A 12,081-nucleotide genomic window follows, 5' to 3' on the forward strand; every position below is an offset into this window, starting at 1 on the left:
TTTCTTTCTTTCTTTCTTTCTTTCTTTCTTTCTCTTCCTTCCTTTTTCTTCCTTCCTTCCTTCCTTCCTTCCTTCCTTCCTTCCTTCCTTCCTTCCTTCCTTCCTTTCTTTCTTTCTGGCAGGGTCTCAAAAATAAGTAGAGCTCAGCCTGGCCTCAAAGTGGCTGTATAACTGAGATCCTTGAGTGAATCCTCCCATCTACACCTCTGAGCACTGGATTCCAAACTTCTGCTACACTACTAGGTTTACCTAGTGCTAGGGATGTGACCCAGGGCTCTACCCACTGAGCTCTGTGGCCCTGTACCTCTTTGCCCAATGTCTGTGTGTCACGTGAAAGGTGTTGGCAAAGTGCATGAGACCCGTTAGGGGCTCTGGCTGGCTCCTCTGTCTTCACAAACCTGGCTTTGTGTCATCGGAAGTCGAGAATACAGCACGTCCCATGGTACCTGTCCATTGGTTGCTGTTTCCTGACAACTTCACTGCAGTGTTTCCCAAACTGTATCCCAAGGAATTCTAGTCCTGTAAGACGGGTGTTTAAAACTCATCCTCTGCTGTTCATGAAGAATGGAAAGAGCCTGCTACATAATATGTATCCGCTTTTAGGAAGGGACAGTGAACACAAGTGACCATCATGTTTGAGTTCGTGTTTGGTCATGTGACTTACCCATACCATCTTTTTCTATGAACTCGTAGTATTCCAAGAATCACAATGTGGAAATACTGCTTTCAAGTTATCTCAGTTTCTTTCCCCCACAAATCCCCTGTCACAACAAGAGTCGCCACAGCAATATTTTGGAATCTAAATAGCAGCTCAGTGAGAAAGTACAGTTGCAACGCAGTCTTGAGTCTGACAGTTGTCTGAAGCAGTGCTGTTTGATTTCCATTGGCATCTCAGAGAATGTAGTCCTAAGAAAACCCACATTTAGGCAGCTCTAAAGCCCATGGATAGCCCAGGGTTAGCAGCCCTTCCTCAGTGTGGCTATGATTAGCGCTAGGCACTGTTTTAAATCAGCAGCCGTATATGGTCTTTATTGTTGAGCTTCTGGGTGATTCAAGCCAGTCAATAATCATTCTAAAATTTAGAGAGATCCAAGGCGTCCATCACGTACTTAAACAGGCCCAGTTACCCTGCTTTGATAATAGCTTAAGTGAGAGAAAGCAATAGGAACTCGGGGTGCTCTGTGTTGGACCAGTGCCTAGCAGGTCGTCCGCTTGGATTGTGAGATTAGAAAAAGTTGGCTCCTAGATGGAAACCCACTCAGTAGAAGTCACCTGTGAGAGTGACAGAGAAGCGAGGCTGGGCCCCAGGCTCTAGAGCGCCAGGTTCTAGCAACATTTCCGGCTTTCCCTCAATTCTTGGAGAGTGGGTGGCAGTAAGGAACCCTGGCTCAGGGTATCCAGACTGAGTGTAAGGAAGAAATGGGAATGGCAGATGGAAGCAAAGCAGACCATTAGGCAGCAAGTCGGGAAAAGCAGGCTTTGTGGGAGAGTTCAAAGTGCTCTGTATTGTCTAAGTCCAAAAGCCTGATGTTGTTCAACGTTCATTCTCGGAGCGATTTTATTCTTCTCTTCTGAGCGCTGTGGATGTGGCCATGCAACATGGAAGTCGGTCACAAACAGGAAATAATTTGAGAACTGAGGTCATGTTTCCTGACAGCTTTGTACTATTCTCATCCAGGAGCTAACAACCCTCAAGCTTCAAGGTGTCTTTTTATACTTTCCTCCAGGGCCAGAAGGGGAACCCCAAGGGTCGTCAGAACGAGAGGACGGTGATTCAGTACCACTACACACAGTGGCCTGACATGGGAGTCCCTGAGTACACCCTCCCGGTCCTGACCTTTGTGCGGAGATCATCAGCGGCGCGGGTACCAGACATGGGCCCCGTGCTGGTGCACTGCAGGTAGGGCCAGCATGGAGAGATGAAGCTGGGGGTGTGGGCCTATACTGGTACATTGCAGGTAGGGCCAGCGTGCAGAGTGGGGATGTGGGCCACGTGCTGGTGCAGTGCAGACAGGGCCAGTGTGCAGGGTGAGATGAAGCTGGGGATTGGAGCCCTGGGGATTCCACCTGTGCTCAAACAAAGCATAGAGAGAGTTCGTGTGGCCCATGTCCTCTATGAACACGGCAGAGGGGAAGCACGGTGCAATTATGAATAACTATAATTTCGTCACATGGAAGCATCACCTGAAAAGGAAGTCAAAAAAAGAACTGTGTAGCTTTGAGGGAAAACTGACCGATTTAATATCTAGTTTTTCTGAAATGTTCTTGGTAAGCTCCTACAACTGTGGGGAAACTGTGGGCTCCACCTAGGAAGATTGGAATATAAATGAGAAGGTTCCATAGCATGTATTTAGGGTCTTTCAATTTTCTAACTTATATGTGCTACCTAAATGACCTCTTACAAAAACGCTTGAGAAAGTTCATATTTTCTCTAAACAAAACTCTTAAAAAAATTGTCTTCTCTCTGAACAAGCTAGAATTTTTCTGAACAAAAACTCTTGAAAAAAATTGTGTTTTCTCTGAACAAACTAAAACAACTTTGGATGGTTGTTTAAATGTCTTCACTGCCTATTTCGTGTGTTCATAAAAGTGCAGCCATGGCCTCCTCTGTTTTAGTGTTCAAGTTACTTATTCTGTGGCTAACATTGCATAGCTTCACAGCGTTTGCTAAGCATTTCTGTGGGGCTGTTCTTATAATATGCTTTAACAAAACAAGACATTTTCAGGAGCTGAGACACATCCGCGTTTAAAGCCTTATGAGAACGCTACCTTTTTGCTAACCCATTTTGCAACTACCAATGAAAAACAGTCTGCCAAACTGCCTGGGTATTGTGCTCAATGAGGAACCTCCTGGAGGCATCCTCCCAAAACAAGCTTGCTATTTGGTACTACAGATTCCAAAACTTCTTGGCTCTCTTTTAAAATATGAATTAGGAAAAATAACTACAGGAAGCCAGATTTTCTGGGCATAGCATTGACCTTTTCTAAAAGGAAAATACTCCATCATAGAGTTTTCTGCTACTGACATTAGTTGCGTGAAGCAGAGGCAGGCAGAGAAGGTTGTACGCAAAAGGGATTTTAGTCAAAGGGTAAGTTCCCAGGTTCAGTAAGAGCCATAGGACCTACCTGCCTAGGCCTCAGCTGACTGCTTCGTGGGTGAAGATGGCTGCTGTCCAGTACCTCCAGCTCCGTTCCTCCCTTAGAACTGCAAGGAAAGCTGAGATGGCCCCTGTGTCTCAATTGTCCTCGTAGAGTAAAAAGCATTCTGTGTTCTTCATTGAGGCTAGATGGCGCAAAGTGTTCAGGCGATATCTATATGAATAGAATAGTCTAGGTCATTTCTAGTAGGCGATCAGGAAAACGGGCTATTTCTTAGCATGGGAGCTTTTACGTTTTTTATCTTTTGGTCAATGGTTGAAAACGCCGACTGAGTGCCTTCGTCTCTTCCAGCGCCGGCGTGGGCAGGACAGGCACCTACATTGTCATAGACAGCATGCTGCAGCAGATAAAAGACAAAAGTACAGTCAACGTCCTGGGATTCCTGAAGCACATCAGGACACAGCGTAACTACCTCGTCCAGACGGAGGTAAGGAGTGGCGGTCAGGACATCCCAGCACAGGTTAGCGCTAGCTGAAGAGAAAGGTGCATTCCCTTAGAACTTGAAGGAATACACGGGCTTGTGCTTGAGATTTCTGGAGATGACGCTCTTTCTGAATCACAGCTTTCCCTCACTGTCTTACTGTCTAGACACCCGGGTCAACTTCAGTTAGGTCAAGTCATGCTCCCGATCCCAGGGAGTTAAGTTTACTCTCTGGCAAACACGTGGGAAAAGTTGCATCTTGAGCCCTTTAGTGAACATGTGTTTGCAGCTGTGTGCTAATTATCACACCACCTGGTCTAGACAGGGTGGAGAAATACAGAGCTAAACTCAACGTGGGTCTCTACTCCATAGTAAATGACAGCTTATCAGCAAGCGAATATTGGGGTCACCATCTAGCGACAACAGCAGAGAAATGCACCGTAGGTTCCTGTTCAGGGAAGTGTTGGGCTCAAGTCAACCTTAGAAGTGGTAGCTGTCCCCGAGCAGATCCCCTCCGTGACGGCCACACCTCGTCCTTGCAGGAGCAGTACATTTTCATCCATGATGCCTTGTTGGAAGCCATTCTTGGAAAGGAGACGGAAGTGTCTTCAAATCAGCTGCACAGCTACGTGAACAGCATCCTCATTCCGGGAGTAGGAGGGAGGACGCGGCTGGAAAAGCAGTTCAAGGTGGGGCTCTGCACGGTGCCTTTAGTAAAGACAGGAATTAGTGGAAAATGCCCTGAATTTGGGTTCTGTCTTCTTTATATCCATGTAGATGCTGAAATAGATTACTGTTTCACTCTGTAGTGTAATGTGAAAGGAAGTTTGGAACGTGTGTGTGTGTGTGCTGATGTTCAAGCAGATGTGGTACAGCGCTTTATCTTCTTCTGAGCCATTGATGACTTTATCTGAATGTAGACACCATCCTCTAGCCCGTTGACCTAAGACTTCCAGTCAGTTTTTTTTTTTCTGAATACTCAGAAGTATTCAGTAGTACTTTTATTGAGAATGGTTGTGTGAGCCGGGAGTGGTAGCACATGCCTGTAATCTGAGCGCTCAGGCCGAGGCAGGAGGACCACAAGTTCAAGATCAGCTGGTACTGTAGAGTGAGAACCTATCAGAAAGAGAAAGAGGAGGGGAGTGACTATCTGGGTACATATTGTGATCAAAATAGGTGTCTTTAGAAAATCAGAAGGTCATCAGGAAACTTAAAGGAGTTGCTACATAGTCTAGATAAGCTTCACTCATTGTAATGGAACACAAGGCCCAGTGCTTGTTGAGACTCGTGGGTAGTTTAAAAGGAATGAGACTACTGAAGTCATTAACTGTCTCTTTCCAACACGGTCTTCCCATCGCCTGAGTGCTTCCCCCTTTCCTAGCACCTCCCTGCCTTTCTAGTTTTTGCACAATGTCTGCACACACTCTCCTCACTCCATAGCAGAATGGAAGGAATGGCTTCAGTTCAGGTTTTCACAGGAAAAACTTGCCCTAGACTCTGAAACCCTCATTGGAATCTCCGCTGGAGAAATGAGACAGCCAAACGAATTATACGAAGTGGTATGAAATGAAAAACAAATCAATTTTTACTGAGTTCAATCACAACACCAATTTCAAATTTCCTGTTCTCCTCTAAACAGCCTAACAACTGTGAAACCACTTCAGGTGATTAGACGGCACCGTGTTCGTTTAAATGTGAAAACTGGGTATCACAAAACATGGCATACCAAAGTTATTTTTAAAATTTTCCTTTGTTTTTCATTTCTGGTATATTTGACGATTTCAGAGTTTAGGGAAAGTTTGAATGTGAAAACAAAGGGGGAACAAATTCATCTCATTTTGTCTATCTTGACACAAATGAAAACCTATTTACATAAGGGCCAGAAAATAGAATCAGAGAATAATAAGCCTCCCTACATTAAGAATCTAAACTCCAAAATGCTTCAAAATCTAAACCTTTGTGATTGCCTCCATGATGTCATAAAAAGAAATTCCATACCATGAAATAATTGTTTCATGCACAAAAAGATATGTAAAAATACCATCATGCCATGATTTCTGTCCCTAAGATATCTAATTATATGTGCTAAAAGATACACAAGTAACAGACAGGCTGCTCCCAAACATTAGCTCTTGATCTGTGTTTCTTTGTGTACACTTTTAAAAGATCTCACAGAAGAAACTTTCAAAACTTGGAAAGAAGCCAGGCAGTTGGCTCTTTCAAGACACTAGCCCTTTGCAGAAACTCAAAAAATGAAAAGACCATCTATGGCCCAGTACAGTGGCAGTAAAGCACCTGGAGAGATTGTCCTCATGTGTTTCATACAGATAGAATGCCTGCTCTCCTTTCTGCTGATCACACCATGTAATACAATGGTAATGTTGTATTAATACAATGTAACGCCATGTAATACATACACTTAACAGCTCTGATGTTTTCTTCAGTGGCATAATCACTGGTGAAGCTTAAATAACCTTCCACTCATGCTTGTGCAAGAAACACCAATTAAACACACCAGTAGGGGAATTTGTTGTGACACAAAAAAAAGATTCAACAGCACCAGGAGGATGGTAAGAGGGTTGTAGGGGGTGAAAATGACTAAAATATATTATAGACATGTATTAAAATGTCAAAGATTTGTAAAACTAAAACAGAACACAGAAAGCTGCTCAGCCTAGTTACATAAACTGGAAGCAAAACACTTCTTTTTTTTTAAATATTTATTTATTCATTATGTATACAATAGTCTGTCTGTGTGTATGACCGCAGGCCACAAGAGGGCACCAGACCCTGTCACAGATGGTTGTGAGCCACCATGTGGTTGCTGGGAATTGAACTTAGGACCTTTGGAAGAGCAGGCAACGCTCTTAACCTCTGAGCCATCTCTCCAGCCCCAGAAGCAAAACACTTCTGTGGTGTAAGGTTAAAAGCCTGCCATCAACAGAAATGTGCAGAGAATCTGTCCAGGTCTTTATCTTCAAGCGGTATGATTATATCTTAAATTAATTAATATTACAGTATAGATTTGACTCGTATATGCTATTGAAAAATTGTAGACAAAATTCCCAATAGCAGTGCCATCGACAGAAAAGTCACAGTGTTCAGTAAATACCCCATGCATGGTACCTTCATTCCTGACCCCTAGGGTCTGCCATCAGACACAAGTTAAGGACACACTCCACTCAAGCCAGCAAGAGAAGGCCCATGAGTGAAACATGAATGTTCTTTGGGGCACAAAAATATTCTTATTGCCTAATAGTCTGGATGGTGGTTGATATAGTCTTCCAAAGTTTCAAGCAGGCACTAGCGATTGTCCCTTGGACTAACGCCCAAAATGCTGCTCCTTCCCAGCTCATCACTCAGTGTAATGCAAAATACGTGGAGTGCTTCAGTGCCCAGAAAGAGTGTAACAAGGAGAAGAACAGGAACTCTTCCGTCGTCCCAGGTGAGACTTTAGCTTTGCGGTTCGTTCAGTGAGTGGACATTTTAAAACTAGATTCACGTATTGTGGAAGACGTGGTGTTGTCAGTCCAATGAAAGGCATGTAGAAGCAGTGACTTTAGACACGGGCAGGTCGCTTGACCTATCTGACATGAAACCTAGTTTTGATTTGCCTCAAAATGCCACCATATTTCAACTTGAGAGAGTGATGATAAAGCTAGCATCCCTGTGGCATTAAGACTTTGGGTCTTTGATTAATTAGCACTAATTGGACTCATTAGAACTGTATCATTAAATTAGCTATTGAGAGCTGGGCCCTGTTGGTCTTTGGTGACGCTTGTATACCTAACTAGGACTTAGCAGGGAATACTTTGTAAACCCCATAAACACTGGCATTTGTTGATCATTGGATAATGAATATTGAATATTGGTATCTCTATTGAAAAGGGTCACTGCTCTCTACACCCTTCATGCAGAGAAGGACACCGAGATGTTGACAGAGAAGAGCAAAGTACAGTATATTGGCGACGCTGTAGCAGCATAAAAATCCAGGGTCAGGTTATCTGAACCGCTTTTCCATGTTTATGCCCTAATAGGCTATGAAAGCCTTTCCTACAGTTCAATTCTTATCCTATAGTGTGTGACCCGTGTCCCCAGGGAAATTTTCATTTTATACCCTCCTTACCAGATAACACTTAAGCGTGTTTAAATACATCAGTCATAGCAAGGAGCCCGGGAGTCATGCCATTCACCAGAGTAGCACCTAGGAAGAATTGTGGTTTCCTTTGAACAATCAGGCAAATGTGGTGTTATTGTTTCTTTCCATATGATAAGCCGAGCGCGCTCGAGTGGGACTTGCACCGTTGCCCGGAATGAAAGGAACAGATTACATTAATGCTTCTTACATCATGGTGAGAGTCAACCGTTAACACCTTTCAGCTTAATTGGCTGTATTTACGATGAAGGAGTACATACCACCCCTGGGACTGAGTTCATTTTTCCAAGTAATTTCTCAATGTGTAACATCAAAAGTACAGAAATTTCTGTGCTTGGAACTTTTAATAAAAGATGCCTAAAGGGTGGGAATACAAAAAAAAATCTAAATTAAGCAAAAGGCTTCTTAAGGAATTAATTTTATTGTTAATTCGCCCAACTAGCCTTTAAATACATGTTGAAATTGCTGTTAAGTAAAAACAGCAGGGGCAGCTTGGAAGTGAATTGCATGTGGAGAGAAAATTGTCTGCATAATATTCACAGAAGTACAACTTAAAATTAGCCACACGGACCGAATGCCTCTCTCCGTTTTTTTAGTGTAGCCAAAATAATGCTGCCTTGTTGCATGAACGTATTTTACCACCCCAAAGTGCTAGCGATAACATCCGTAGTCACTGCTCCTCCCTCTCCCTCACCGAAGGGCTACTACAGAAGCAATGAATTCATTATAACCCAGCACCCTCTGCCGCACACGACGAAAGATTTCTGGAGGATGATTTGGGATCACAACGCACAGATCATCGTCATGCTGCCAGACAACCAGAGCCTGGTGAGTAGGGACACATCTGCTGCCCGCCAGCGAGCCCACGAAGCCACAAACATGCGTTACTGTCATACCTTGCCGTGGGCTGCTGTGTCTGTGTGTGCTAAAGGACTGCCCCTCAGTCTCGATTCCCCCGTGCAGTTTGTACTGCTCTTCAACAACGCGGTACTGGATAAAGGCTTTGAAAATATCCTTTTAGGAAACTCCTTCGTATGACTTCATACTGACTTCTTAGCCAGTGCATGGTACTTTCAGAAAATGGGTAACTTACTTCATGTATGGTATATGTGACTATGTTTACCTTGCATGAATTAAGTTATTTAATAGCTGGAGAAACTGAAGAAGTGACCCTGTCCAAGAGCATGCAATGATAATTCAACGCGAATTTGTCCCTAAGTCATCTGCCTGTTCAAAGTGCGTGCTTCTAATCATTTTGCTGTTGGTCCCGTCGTACCACATCAGAGCACCCCTAGCCTGAATGACAATATTTGGCCATTTGCCCAGCCAATAGGAACATCTATGCTCTAGCTTCAGAACCCAAGGCTGCTTCTGTCGGACAGGATGGCAGCGAGGTTGAGAAGCTTTAAGCTGAAAACCGAAGTCCAAGTGTTCAGATTAGCTGTCAGAGTGGCCCATTCTGGTTGGCCTATGGAAATGGAAGGCATTTAGAGTTGAAACGTTCATTTCCTGGGTGAGTCAGTATTTTGTTCTAGTCAGTTAACAGAGGCCACTCACCACCAAGATTCCTCCCAGGGCTCATTTGTGTGGGAAAGCTAGGGAACAGTTAGACCCAACAAAGAGAACCATGTTGACCAGATAGAATCCAATGACTGATGTGGACAATGGCATCTCAGGATCTCTCTTCAGCCAGGCTACAAGACTACCTGAAGTTGACATCATTTTGTTGTGTTTTTACTATCACTAGAATTCTATAGCACTCCAATTTTAATTGACTTATAAGTCACTAATCTAATTAAAAAACAATATTATCAATTCCTTTATATCTAGATAATCTTATACTTTTATATCTAGATGTTCATATCTTTATAGTTATTATATCTAGATAGTATTATATTTATATCTAGGTAATCTCTAGAACTTGCGATATTGAAACAGATAGATCAAGACTTCAAGGTTACCATCAGCTACAAAGTCTAGCCTGTACTCCATGAGGTGCTATCTGATAAAAGATTTAATAATAAATAAATAAATGTATCAGTGAGAAGGAATGATGAACAACAGAGCAAGCAGTGTAAGACTCTGCGGGTCTTTATTTAGAGGGGAACCTGCGGAAAGGGTCTCTGTGGGAGTTGGCCTGTCTTGATCTTACAAGCTGGGGTAGGTACAGGACAGAAGGGAGGGGTAGAGAAGGAGGTGGGATTTTCCTTTGGGGCCCAAAGTTGGCCATTGATGGAGGAAGCCAGGAAGTTGTCAGTTAAAAAAATGCCAGGTGATCAATAAACATCTTTCATGGTAGCCATTACTGGGGGTAGAGCAGCCAAAAATCCAGAAAAAAATAGTTACATTACTACTGGATACTGAATTGCCATTGTTAAGGAATTTGTCTCAAATTAACAGATAGTGTATATATAAGTATACACACACACACACACACACACACACACACACACACACACGTCTGTTGAAATAAGAAGTCACTCTTGGATCTGGGACTGGAGTTCAGTTGATAGAGTGCTTGCCTAGCATGTTTGCAGCCTGGGTTTAATCCCCAGTACCACATAAAACTGTCTGTGACATATGCCTGTAGTCTCAGTACTTGGGGAGCGAGAGACTGGGAAGACCAGGAGTTCAAGGTCAGCCTTGGTGCTGTGTAGCAAGCTCAAGTTCCCTCTGGGCAAAGGTGAATTTAATTGTTCAATCTCTCAAAATGACTAATTACTCCTAATTCAATGTCTGTATTTGGGAGTTTTTTTCCTGCCTTTGATCTCTTTGACACCTTTAAACAAACTATATCAGTTATTCCTATTCTGTCTTTTGAGAGTACAGGCTTGTTTTTTCAGAGGTATGAAGGCATGGGGAAATAGAATACTAATAAATTAATCTCCGCATAGTGGTTGGATTCTGATGTTTTTGTTCATCTTAACTATATATCCTGAATCCGTTTACAGAGTCATACTTCCATTTCCACGAACAAAGCATAAGAAAACTCACGGTTGTTCCAGACTTCTTTTGTATAGACTAAACCCAATTGCTAATCTGCTTCCCCTTATGCTGAGCTTTAAAAATAAGAATGTACTTGGCAATAATCTATATTGAAGCTTGAAGGGGTGATAAGTCTCACTGGACTGCTGGCTCATTTCTGATGCATCAATGTGAGCCCAAACAAAGTCTTCTTGGTTGTGAATCTTACCCCTGACTTCTGGGATAGTAAGTAGGCATTCTTAGTAAGATACCCATGCAAACCTCCTTCCTGCAGGCAAGTGGGAGTTTCTCAGTTGAGCGCATTAGAAAGAGGAAGAGGATAAAGCCTCGTAATCTCATTCCATGGTCTCCTCCATTAGGGTTTTCTTAGGAAGCCATCATTTTCAGGGATAGAAGTCAAGTACCAAGCCCGAATTTCTATTTTTAAACTTAAAATAGATGAACACGTAAAGCTTGCATGTTCCAGAGCTGAACGGCTTCTGTGTTACCCTCTCTTGAATCTGACACCACCAGGGTAGCTTGTCTGATAAAAGATGCCTTTTACCAAGGGCCTGCCTGCTGTGTGTGCACAGCCTCCTATCCAAAAGGTGCAGTCTCGTACCCTTTATCAGCAGCGTGATTTAGACAGTCTATGGACATCTCTGAGTGTGTCTTCATTTGTCAAGACAGATGGTACACATCCCATATCTAGTGGCTATCACCCAGAACTTATAAAGAACTCTAAAAAGTGGGCAAAAATATGTTTTCAAGTATGACATAAATGATAAGCAGGTATGTACAAAGATACTCAGTGTTATTATCAATTCTCGTATAAAATGCCACCTCCTATCAAATGGGGTGACTTAAAAAAAACAATGAATAGCAAATGTTGGTAAGGAAGATTAGTAACTTTTGCTGGTGTCGTACAACATGGCTGTAAACCCAGCACTGGGAAGGCAGAGGTAGAAAAATGAATGCAAGTTAAATGCCTAGTCTACAGCATGTTTAAGGTCTATATCTGTCTTTAAAGAAAAAGGAAAGAAAGACAACTCATTATACATTGGACTATAGACTAATACAACCGTACAGAAAACGCTATTCAAGTTACTAAAGAAATATAAAACACCTGCTGGGCACATACTCCCGCCAAAAAGATAAGCATCATGTCTGTACCCCAGTGTTTTCTGTAGCGTTGTACACCACAGTCAAAATAGAGAAACAACCTCAGTGTCTATACAGAAGCACGTTTTCTGGCCCTGGGAAAGAGTGAGGTCAAGTTTTTATAATAGATTGAGCTCAGAGAACACTGAGCTAAGTTAAACAAGCCTACACAGGCTTCCTACACAGGAAGAAAACATTCTATAGTCCTACTAAGAAAGCA

General features: G+C 42.8%; 1 protein-coding gene across 2 annotated transcripts in view; it reads left to right on the forward strand.

Annotated features, from left to right (window-relative positions):
* The window catches only part of Ptprg (protein tyrosine phosphatase receptor type G), a 666,884-nt gene that overhangs the window by 644,791 nt on the left and 10,012 nt on the right, over positions 1-12,081 (forward strand). For both annotated transcript variants that reach the window (XM_075988580.1, XM_075988581.1), the window contains 6 exons: positions 1,728-1,900; positions 3,451-3,586; positions 4,123-4,269; positions 6,932-7,025; positions 7,856-7,932; positions 8,436-8,564. In XM_075988580.1, the coding sequence (XP_075844695.1) occupies positions 1,728-1,900; positions 3,451-3,586; positions 4,123-4,269; positions 6,932-7,025; positions 7,856-7,932; positions 8,436-8,564 (756 nt within the window). The remainder of the gene's footprint in view (positions 1-1,727; positions 1,901-3,450; positions 3,587-4,122; positions 4,270-6,931; positions 7,026-7,855; positions 7,933-8,435; positions 8,565-12,081) is intronic.

This window comes from Microtus pennsylvanicus, chromosome 10 (genome assembly GCF_037038515.1).
Source record: "Microtus pennsylvanicus isolate mMicPen1 chromosome 10, mMicPen1.hap1, whole genome shotgun sequence".
NCBI lineage: Eukaryota > Metazoa > Chordata > Mammalia > Rodentia > Cricetidae > Microtus > Microtus pennsylvanicus.